The 10937-nt window shown below is 33.9% G+C and overlaps 1 protein-coding gene across 1 annotated transcript in view; it reads right to left on the bottom strand.

The window, feature by feature from the left end:
* Window positions 1-10937, bottom strand: part of UBR3 (ubiquitin protein ligase E3 component n-recognin 3) — a 255154-nt gene that overhangs the window by 85114 nt on the left and 159103 nt on the right. Inside the window, 2 exon segments of the mRNA XM_044669094.1 lie at window positions 2617-2753; window positions 5737-5937. Of these exon segments, the coding sequence (XP_044525029.1) occupies window positions 2617-2753; window positions 5737-5937 (338 nt within the window).

A 10937-nucleotide genomic window follows, 5' to 3' on the forward strand; every position in this document is an offset into this window, starting at 1 on the left:
TCTAAGATCAAATTTGAACTCAGGTCTTCTTGACGCCAGACCTAGCAACTCTATCCACAGGCATCACTTTGTTGTTCCTGCCTCAAGATAATAGCTATTTAATAAAATTAAATTGGCTTAATCTGCTTTTTTTAGCCATAAAATGTCAAAATAAGAGTTTGATATATGAGTTTTCTACAAAGTTACTATTGGACTATACAAACAACACCTCACCCTCTATTCTCCTCTTGAAAAGTCATGGTCAGTATTTCATCTCATAGTTATGTCCCTTTTTTGGTTTAGTATGGTGAGAGATTTTTGTAAAGGGGAAAATGGACCTCAAATTTTAAAGTAATACATATATTTCTTAATGTATTACTTAGAGGAAAAGTGAGGTTAACGTTTATGTACATAAGTTCCCATCTATTCAAAATCCAAACCCTTGACCATCTCAAGTAATCTGAATTTTCTACACTTTAATAAGGGATAGGAACCAGGATGATGAGCTGATTTCATGAGCTTATTTTAAAAAGCACATGAACCCAGTTCAGAGTATGTCTTAGGATCCATAAAAAATCTAATTTCCGATAATTACTGCATGCCTACAAATGCCATATAGTGATCATAAAAACAATAGCTGATATTTATATACCAATTTAAAATTTAGGAAGCACTTTATAAACATTATCTCAGTTAAGAATAGGGATACGGCCCAAGAAGAGCAATCTGATACTACAAGATCCTTGAAAATGCTCTCCATGGGCAACTCTCAGATAACCAGAAAAATAAAGAACTAGAATATCACACTTACTATTACTCTGGAAGTATAATGTATTCAAATGATGTCATCTTTCTACATAAACTATGTACTTACCATCTGAGTTTCGAATCACAATTAAAATTATGCATTTTTAAATTTTCATTATCCCTTCAGTACATAATTTATTATTCCATGGAGCTTTAAAACAAGTTACATACTACTATCCTTCATTGACAGTATGCTGATCAGTATATTTCTCATTTTAAAATTTACTTTGGTTCTGTGACCAATCTTTGTTATTTTCAATATCATCTCTCTGAACTTCAGTATTATCATCTATAAAATGGGGATAACAATATTTGTACTTCCAGCCTCTCATAGTTATGTGGGTCAAGTGAGATAATGTACATAAAGGACTTTTAAAAATCATATTATTAGTATTATGTTATTTGACTCAGTCTCCAGTTTGTATTTATGTTTGCCTCTTATTCCCAAGGAGTTTGGCCACTACCTGGTGCTAGTCTTCCTGGAGTGAGCAGAGTGGCTAACATATGGCACCACAGCTTGTATCACTTTCAGAAGCAGGGGCTTAAAGAAATATATTACTATTTTCTTAACAAGTTAAAGCCTTTTATTATTAATATGTAACTCTGAAGTAAATTTTTATTAAATGCTGGCTACAACATATAAATCAAAGATTTCCCTTCAAAGCAATAGTTAAAAGAAATAAAAGGTCTGTAGGTTAAACAAGAACATTAAACAAACTCTAGAAGAGGATCATCACAATTCCAAAGGATCCACAACCAAAAATGTTCTCCTTCCCTACCCACCCACCCAAAGAAGGAACTGATGAACTCTTGAGGGAAGATGGAAGCATACTTTTTTCATTTTCTTGCTTTTTTGTTTGGTTGATTGTTTTTGCAACATGACTAATACAGAAATATGTTTTGCCTGACTTCATATGTATAATTGAATGCATATTGCTTGCTAGGTTTTTTTTATTTTAAATAGGGGCATAAAAGTAGAGAGACTATATCAAATGCTACAGAAAAGGGCTAGCAAAAAAATCTCTAGTTGAATGTCAGCTTCTCTTCTCTGCCATTATTTCCCTTGGAACAAACCCCTACAATTTCCAAATAGACATATTTCTCAATGCTTCACATCTACTATTAAATAAGGTTATTTTCATCTAATTTGGAAGATGAAGGGCAATCAAAGCCCATCTGTATCCTTCTAGCTTCAATTTGAGGAATATGGCTAGCTTTCTCTTCTTTCATTTCTCTCTCTAGTCCAATTCATCTACTTTTCAAATGCCATCTCTAGATGCTATTTTAAAAAAGAAAAACTTTAAAAATAATTTAAAATTTTTTAATTCTCTTCTCTGGGCTTATTTAGTTAAAGGAGGCACAAGATGAGAAAAGTTTAGCTTTCTTCTCTTTGCCTTCTTCATTACTCAGGTTAATACAATGTTTTAGGAAACAGGCTGTTTCTTTTTGCCTATAGGCCTAACAAATGGAAAACAGTGATTTCTAACGTGTAACAGAACCCTTTTAACCATAACCAATTCATTCTGAATTATATAATTTGGAATATGCACTAACAATCCCTCCTTCTCTATTCTATAATATTAAATTCGATACAAAATAGAAAAATATTGCCAGGTTTTTCTTTTAAGCCATCTAAATAAGATTTGATGTCCATAGGCATGGTGGGAAGTTTTCAACAAAAACAATGATTTAATCCATAAGTAAAAAAAATATAAAAGATATCCATCCTGTTAAATGAACCCTTATGACTACAAAAATAAAGATCTATTCAACAACACCAATGAGGAACAACAACTGAAAAACTCTTAGAAAATTAAATACTGTACTTACCTAGCTACAGAGTACATAAAGAGAAAATCATTGTCTGGTGAGCCAGGAGTCTTGCTATAGTCTGTGTATTTCTTTTGTGTAGTACTTTTGATATCCTTCATTACAGATTCCATTTCTTTACTTAAGTTGGTTTCTGACTAACAATAACAACAAAAAAAGTACACTATATTTTTACATTTGTCAACAGAAGGACAATACAAACATGTTTATTATTGCTAAAAGACATCAGAAAATTAAAATTTATAAATTTGTAAATGTAGTACAACCAACAGATATATACATAAATACATTAAGTGCTTACCATGTGGCAAGCACATGGTAAATTACACTTTAAATTACACTTTAAAATACTTTTCTAACATAAAGAAATAAAATGATAAAAATTTTCTCCTGTCTTATTTTATGACATACTCTGGGGGATACTTTGACAGATAAAGTTTAATCTCTATGCAATTTAAGGATCTAATTTATCATTTAATTTTTTTTCTTTTAAGGAATTTTGGTTCATGTTTTAGAGAAAAAAAAACTGAAGTCATTCACTAAAAGCTCCCTCTTCCTCATCTCTTATCATTCAGATGCTTCTGCCACAATCTTCTCCTTCATTCCTGTCTCACACAAAGAAGACCCAATCCTCCATCTGTAAAAGCAACTCATCTATCCCGCCTCCTCTAACAGACTGTCCCTTCTGTCATCCCTTATCTCTCAATTATCTTCAATCTCTCCCCTCCCTGTCTACTGACTTCTTCTCTATTGCCTACAAACATGCCCTGGTCTCTTCGATCCTATTCCTGCTAATTACTGCCCTATAGCTCTTCTGCTCTTGGTAATCAGATTCATTGAAAAGATCATCTACAACAGATGCATTCACTTTCACTCCCCTCACTCTCATAATATCTTACCATCATCCAGTCTCACTATTCTACCAAATTTCTCTCTCCAAAGTAACCAATGATGTCAACTGTCAAAACCTAATGGTCTTTTCTCAATCTTCATTCTTTTTGATCTCTGCATTCTTTGGCACTGTTGATTGTCATGTTCTTGATACTCTCTTCTCTCTAGGTGTTTGGAACACTACTCTCTCCTACTTACAGACCACTCTTTCTTGGTCTCCATTACTGGATCCTTCTCCAGACTATGCCCTCCAACCTAGATGTCCCATAGAGTTCTGTCCTGCGTCCTCTTCTCTTCTTCCTCTATACTACATTTGAACTTATCAGCTCCAATGAATTTAATTTTCATCTCAATACTGACACTCAAATCTACCTATCCTGCACTAACCTCCCTGCTGATCTTCAGTCACATCTCTAACAGCCTTTCAGATATCTCAAACTGTACCCCAAAGGGGTATCTTAAACTCAATGAGTCCAAAACTAAGGTCATTATGGTTTACCCTACCCATCCTCCCTGACATCTCCTAATTTCCCTGTCTTTACTTTCTAGCACAAAACCATCCTTCCATGTCCTCAGACTCATAAGATAGGTGTCATCTTTTACTCTACACCATTTCTCTCACTCACCCATCTTCAATCTGTGGATTTCACTTTTGCAACATCTCTCAAATGTGCCTCCTTCTCTCCTCAGACATTGCCATAACCCTGGTACAATCTGTCTGCCTACCTCAAGTCTCTCCCTACTCCAGTCCTTATTCCATTCAACCACCAAAGTGGCTTTCCTAAAGTGCAGACCAATCATGTCACCAATACTACCCTTTCCTCACTCAATAAACTCCAAAGGCCCCTTATTACCTCAAGGATAAAATGGCTCTATTTGGCCCTTCACAACAGATTCCTCTTTCTAGCTGTCTTACACCTAAATCCCCCTCCACACATTTCAGTCCAATGACACTGGCTTCCTTACATTCCTACTCTCAACTCCAGGCATTTTCCTCTAGCTGCCCCTTATGCCTGGAAAACTCCATCTTTTTATCTTTGCCTAATGGCTTCCTTCAAGTCTCAGTTAAAATCCCAACTTCTACAGAAAGTCTTTCCCAACCCCTCTAAAGTATGGTTCCTTCCCTCTTTTAATTATTTCCTATTTTTACTGTAAATAGGCTGCTATCTCTCCCATTCAATTGTGAACTCTTAAGAGGGCAATGACTTGTCTTTTGCCACTTTTTTTTAAATGCCTAGTACTTAGTACAGTGCCTGGTACATAGCAAGCACTTAATAAAAGTTTATTGACTTACTAACTTTTAAAATAATAAAGGATGCTTCGCTTTAAGAAAAACTAATACATACAAATTTTAATATGCTTTTGTGCAGTGCTGAATTCTAATATAACTGAATTATGTGTTTGGTTCAAGTCAATTTATTAAATACCTTAATTAAATAAATTTAAAAATATAAATTCACCTAGTAAAAGAAATTATTTTTAAAAGAATGAGGAATATATCATATTATTTCGTACTGGCTTCCCTAGTGTATTTTGAATTACTCAATTTAGAAAAATTCAAAACATTTTAACTTTTTATAAATATATTTATCTAATAAGGCCAGGAATGACTATACATTGGAGGCTCATTCCCCAATGAGTCTGGACTCATAAATTATTTTAAAAGTAAAACTGTATTATAAGGACATACTTCTGTTATTTATATTGGTTAGCATCATGGACAAAAATCTAAGAAAAAACACAGTATCCATGATGAAACTATAATATAGCAATTTGTATATCAGGCAAGCTCCAGGTTGTTGGAATGTTTAACATATAATCTTTTTCATATATACTGTTTCATAAATATATGTAATTCTGTGTAAAACATGTTTAAAAGCATATATATAAACTAGAATTGTGCTTTTCATCAGAGAAATAATATTGAAATGTATGTATTTCAGTTCTATGACAAGTGTCTAACTACATATAAACATATGGGGTTTCATGTTTTAGAAAAATGCAATACTAAACTATAAGAATTTAGACAGACAATAATTATGGCCTTCAGGAATAATATATTCTATTATTCTTTTTTCTTAATAAAATGACAGAAGTCAGAACTTTTCAAGCAGTTTCCTTTAAATTCATAAAAAACAGAAATGAGTCACAAAGAGATTGAATAAAAAGGAATAGCTGAAAAGTAGAAGCAAATTAATAAGGATCTTTCTGCCTTACACTGATGCTTACTGGGAAAATTCCCAGCTGTTCTTGAAGCTCTTCAACCTCTTTTATAAGCTCTTGCATGCTCTTGTTACTATGACACTGCCAAAGGCTATTTTCCACATTGTTTCCAGGATAACACGGAAGAACACTGTTAGCAAATTGACGACAGAGTGGGCATGTGAATTCTCCTTTCTCCACTGAGAAACCTTGAAGAACTTGATCATTCTAAAAAGAGAGAATAAATATGATCGTTGTGCTAATAAATAGGTATATCTGCAGAAAGAAAAAGCTCTAATATTACATTTGTGAAGAGGTTTTTTTATTTATTCAAAAATAAAAGAAATATACATTTGGTTATCTTACACACACACACACACACACACACACACACACACACACACACACACATAGCCAGTCTCAAGTACCCTCATGAACAATAAAAAATGTCATCTGTCGAGAAAATTTTCAAATCATAATAGTCCCACAATACTACTTTTACTAATAAAATAGTTTAAAATGGCATTTTGAGTTCAACCTTAAGAATACTAATTAGAATGCTACCAAATAAAATGAACTCTCCTCTGAGAGGGAAGGGGAAGGTATATATTGGGAAATATAGATATAGAATACAGCATAAAAACAAAAGATATTAATAAAAATTTTATTTTAAAAAAACTATAACTTTTTGTGTGTGGTCTGCTGGCCTTTGCATGTCATCTGTGGCTTCCATAAAACTCCCAAAAAACTTCCATTTAATTTCTTAAGCCAACTCATGATAAATTGAAAGCCTCACAGATGATAAACTATTTGGAGAATTAGATTAATTTAGATTAGAGAATAACAAACTAAAAATATTTCATAAAGAATTGATCAGCTTCCTCCGCCCCCACTCCATTGTTTTGTTTCTATTACCTACAGTTATCCTTTCCACATGGAGGGGATTAATGGTACAGCCTCTTCATGTAAAATTTTTTAACCCTCCCTTCATACCAAAGAAGAAGTGATAATTTTTTTTTATTTTTATGGGGTATTTACAGCACCTTATTGTAAATTTGGAGTGAAGTATGTATTTCTTAATTTCTAAACTTTTTCTGTGTGGTCTGCTGGCTTTTGCATGTCGTCTGTGGCTTCCATAAAACTCAAAAAAAACTTCCATTTAATTTCTTAAACCAACTCATGATAAATTGAAACATCAATAGGGAAAATGGTGATGTGGAAGGGATAATTATTTATATTAAAAAATCGTACCTGACAGTGAACGGGATTATCACATTGTTTAAAGTACTCCTTGGTTTAAATTTAGATGCCTTTTTAAAAAATAAATTAGGACTGAAAAATAATAATCTTAGGGCTCCTAAAAAAAAGATTGCATTTCTAATGGTACTTCTAATATTAAAACGCAGGGATCCAACATGTGTCACTGATAAGGGCAACCATGGGTACTAAAGGGGAAAAGGAAAAAAATCAAATTTTAATAGAAACAAAGACATATACCACAGACCAGGTCTGGAATCAGAATTTTCAATATTGCAAAAATCCAAATGGCTGAGACAGAAATATGCATAAAGTCTATTTATCTGAAGCTTTCCCTTTTTTATAACAAGTAGTAAGGATTCACAAAAGCCTAGAGATTTAGTCTCTTGTCAGTATAGTTTCTGTGCCTTCCAGAAGGATAGACATTTCCCACCAGCAACACTGCTTTTGGACTTCTCTAAACCCTCTTTATCATACCTTTTCCCTAAAAGGAAACTCATCGCTCATATCATTATCTTAAAAGATTGAAACTCCCTGACACTCAGTTCTCATCAGTACTCTCTGCCCTCTATCTTCCTGGTACTCACATCTCATCAGTAACCTCTGCCTCAACAACTGGATCCTCTGACAATAAGACAGTCTTGGACTCTTGGCACCTCTATTTAAGAAAGGAGCTGAGTACAGACTTCTTATTTCTTGTCAGCCACAATGATTTTGGATTTTCTTAAATTTCTCTATCCAGCCCCTAGGCTAGGTACCTTCCCCCCTCTCCCTTTCCAAATTCCTTTTAAGTACTATTTTCCCCTATCAGAGGGTAAGCTCTTTGAGGTTAGGGCCTTTTTTTAACTTGCATTTGTATCCCCTGTGCTTAGCACAATGCCTGACAAAAAGTAAATATTTAATAAATGTTTAATGTCTGACATGAGAAACTGAGGTTGAGTGTCTGCACAGTTTATAATCTGTAGTTGGGCCTATTCAAGGATGACAAATCCATTGGCTGTCTAAATTTTTTTAGCATATCTGCCCAAATATATTAACGTTTAGAAATTTAATTGATAGTAAAGGAGAAAAAGAATGTCCAATACATTTGGCAATGGTTAAGTAACAGGTAATTAAAACGTTCCACATTCTTATGAGTAAAAAATAAGGTGCTATGTTCCTTTGAGATAAAGTCTCCACACACACACACACACACACACACACACACACACACACACACACACNACACACACATAGATGTTTTTATATTTCCTGCCTTGGATCAACTAGAAAAAATACATTCGATATTGATGATAGATAATGTGGGCTGTAAGAGGATGGTTCCCATGGAAGCAATAGATACAATGCTCTTCCATAATGATAAGTTTCCAAAGATAGAAACAGAACAGGATAAAGGCTTAGTTAAAACATTTCTTCAGGTCCTTTAATGTGTTTACTCAAATGTTTACTCAAAAATCTATTGCAAAGCCATGAGGACTTATGGCAGGTGAGTAAGAGCATCCACTAAGAAAACCCGTAGACCATACAATGGGAGTATTCCTCATCAATACAAGGAATACAGTGCCTTAGTTGAAATTGAATTCCTCGTGGCTATATAAATCCCACTTTACATGTATCCCTATAGATAGATTCTTTGCCAACATATTATATGTCCCCAAATCCCTGTCTCTTCTTTATAAAACTGACATTTCTTCAAATTTGTTAACCTGATGCCCCTCAATGAATTGGTTACTATCATTATTGTTTTCTCTATTTTTATAGTTGAGGAAACAGAGGCTCACAGAGATTACGTGACTTTGCCATGGTCACACAGCTAGTCAATAGGCAGAATTGGAATTCAGAAGGTTGGCAAATGAACAAAATAAAACTTCTAATTTACAACTTGAAGAACTTTCAATCAATGTGATTTTATATGTCAATTATATTCTTTGACTACTGATATTGTTATTATCCAGATTTTTACCATCACTCTTCATAGTGTATTCAATGAAATGATTTATTCAAACAAGTCAGCTAATAACAGATATTTTAGTAGGAGAGCAAGTTATTTCTAATAGAACAGAAGGATGACAAATGATTGATCCACTTCCACCCTGCCATTCTCCCATCAGCAAACTCCAGAGGCCTCAAAAAGCTGTCATATTCATTGGAGTTAACCTCTGAGGGAAATGCTACATTTTGAAATATTTGCTTCTTTGTTGGAAGAAAGGAGCTTGCTCCTAGAGGGACTGGAATAATTTGTTTTGCATTCCAGCTTAGCTAAATCAGTTCGGATACCATCAATGGGAAACACGATATAACAGGTAAGTTAAACCACTACTACCTTAACCACTACCTTCCCTCAGATCCTGATGGAGGCAGGTGAAAACCCAGAGTCCAAGAGCTTTGTTAATAGCAGTGTCCCCAAACTACAAGACTGCTTCTGCTTCCCTTGCAATCCCTGAAGCCATCACTGAGGGGGAAAATTCTTGAAAAGAAGAGGTCCACCTTTGTCATAAATAGCAACAACTGCTGACCAACTGAGACCAAAAGGCAGATTAGTAGTAGCATTCCTTAAACTGTCAGTCCTGCCTAAGGACTATTAGTGCTTTCCATGACTTACAGCTAAAATCTTCTATATGTATTGTCTCCCCTATGAGAATATGAGTTCCCTGAGAAATAGGAACTATCTTACTTTTTTATTAGTATTCTCAGTGATTAGCACAGTAATTTGCACAAAGTAAAACTTTAAATAAACATTGCTTTACTCATTCACTCACTGCATGATTACTCTGAACCTATAGACAACATTCTTGGTCTTAGACAATTTATATTAAGTTTAAAATGTCTACAAGACATCCAATCAAGATATCCAACAAGCAGATAGTGATATGAGACTGAAGCTCAGAAAATAAACTAAAGTTGGATATCTAAATCTAGGAATCATTTTCATACAGATGATCACCAAATCCATGGAAGTTGATGGGAACACCAAATGAGAGTATAGAAAGAAAAGAGCCTTAGAGGTGTTATAAATAAATTGAAGCTGTTATTAATAAGCTAAAGCTGTTATATTAAACCTATTTTGTAGACAGTTAAGTATGGGCATTATTACATCAATAAAAATTCAGCAAACTGTCAGATAGGCAGAAGAGAAACCAAGCAAGAATTTTTTAAATGTAAAAAAAATTCATAAAAAACTAAAGTATACAACAAGAAAGAAGGCAGTGAACAGTGTCAGATGTTTCAAGAAGAACAAGAAGCATTAACAAAACTAAGAAAAAGCTATTAGATTTAGCTAGTAAGAGACTATTTACTTTGAAAAAAGTTTCAGACGAATAAGGTTAGAACCCAAATTATAGAAAATCTAGAAGTGAAAGAAGTGGAAGCATTATTTATACATGGCTTTTGAAAGCAGTTTTTTGCCAATTAAGCAAGGGGAGATACAAGTCAATAACTATCAGAGATGGCAGGATCTAATGAAAGTTTTTTTGGACAGAAAAGACATAGGTGTATTTGTAGGCAGCAAGAAAGGAGCCAGTAGATTGGAAAAGAATAAAGGTCATAGATAGAATGGAAATAATAATAAAAGATAATACAGTCAATCTACTGTAGAAGACAAGAAAAGATAGGATCAAGGAAATGTGAAGACAGACTAACCTTGGCAAGGAGAAAGGCTACTATTTTATCACATACTAGAGTTAAGGAAATAGTAGAGGATGATATGAGAGGTATGTAAGAAAGGATGGGGAGAAACATAATTATCACCAAGTAGTCTCAATTTTTCTTTTGGTGAATTAAAAATAATAATCAGAATCCATGAAAATGAAGTAGAATATTTTTTTGGCAAGATCAGGGAAATGACTATCACTGTATATAGATAGGGTGCAGTGGTAGAGGAAGACAGAGGAAATCAGTAGATTGTAGAAATGGGAAATTAAAGTATTTAAGGAAAAATCTGTGTGTGTGTGTGTGTGTGTGTGTGTGTGTGT

The sequence above is a fragment of the Gracilinanus agilis genome, chromosome 3, assembly GCF_016433145.1.
Source record: "Gracilinanus agilis isolate LMUSP501 chromosome 3, AgileGrace, whole genome shotgun sequence".
NCBI classification, from domain to species: Eukaryota; Metazoa; Chordata; class Mammalia; order Didelphimorphia; family Didelphidae; genus Gracilinanus; species Gracilinanus agilis.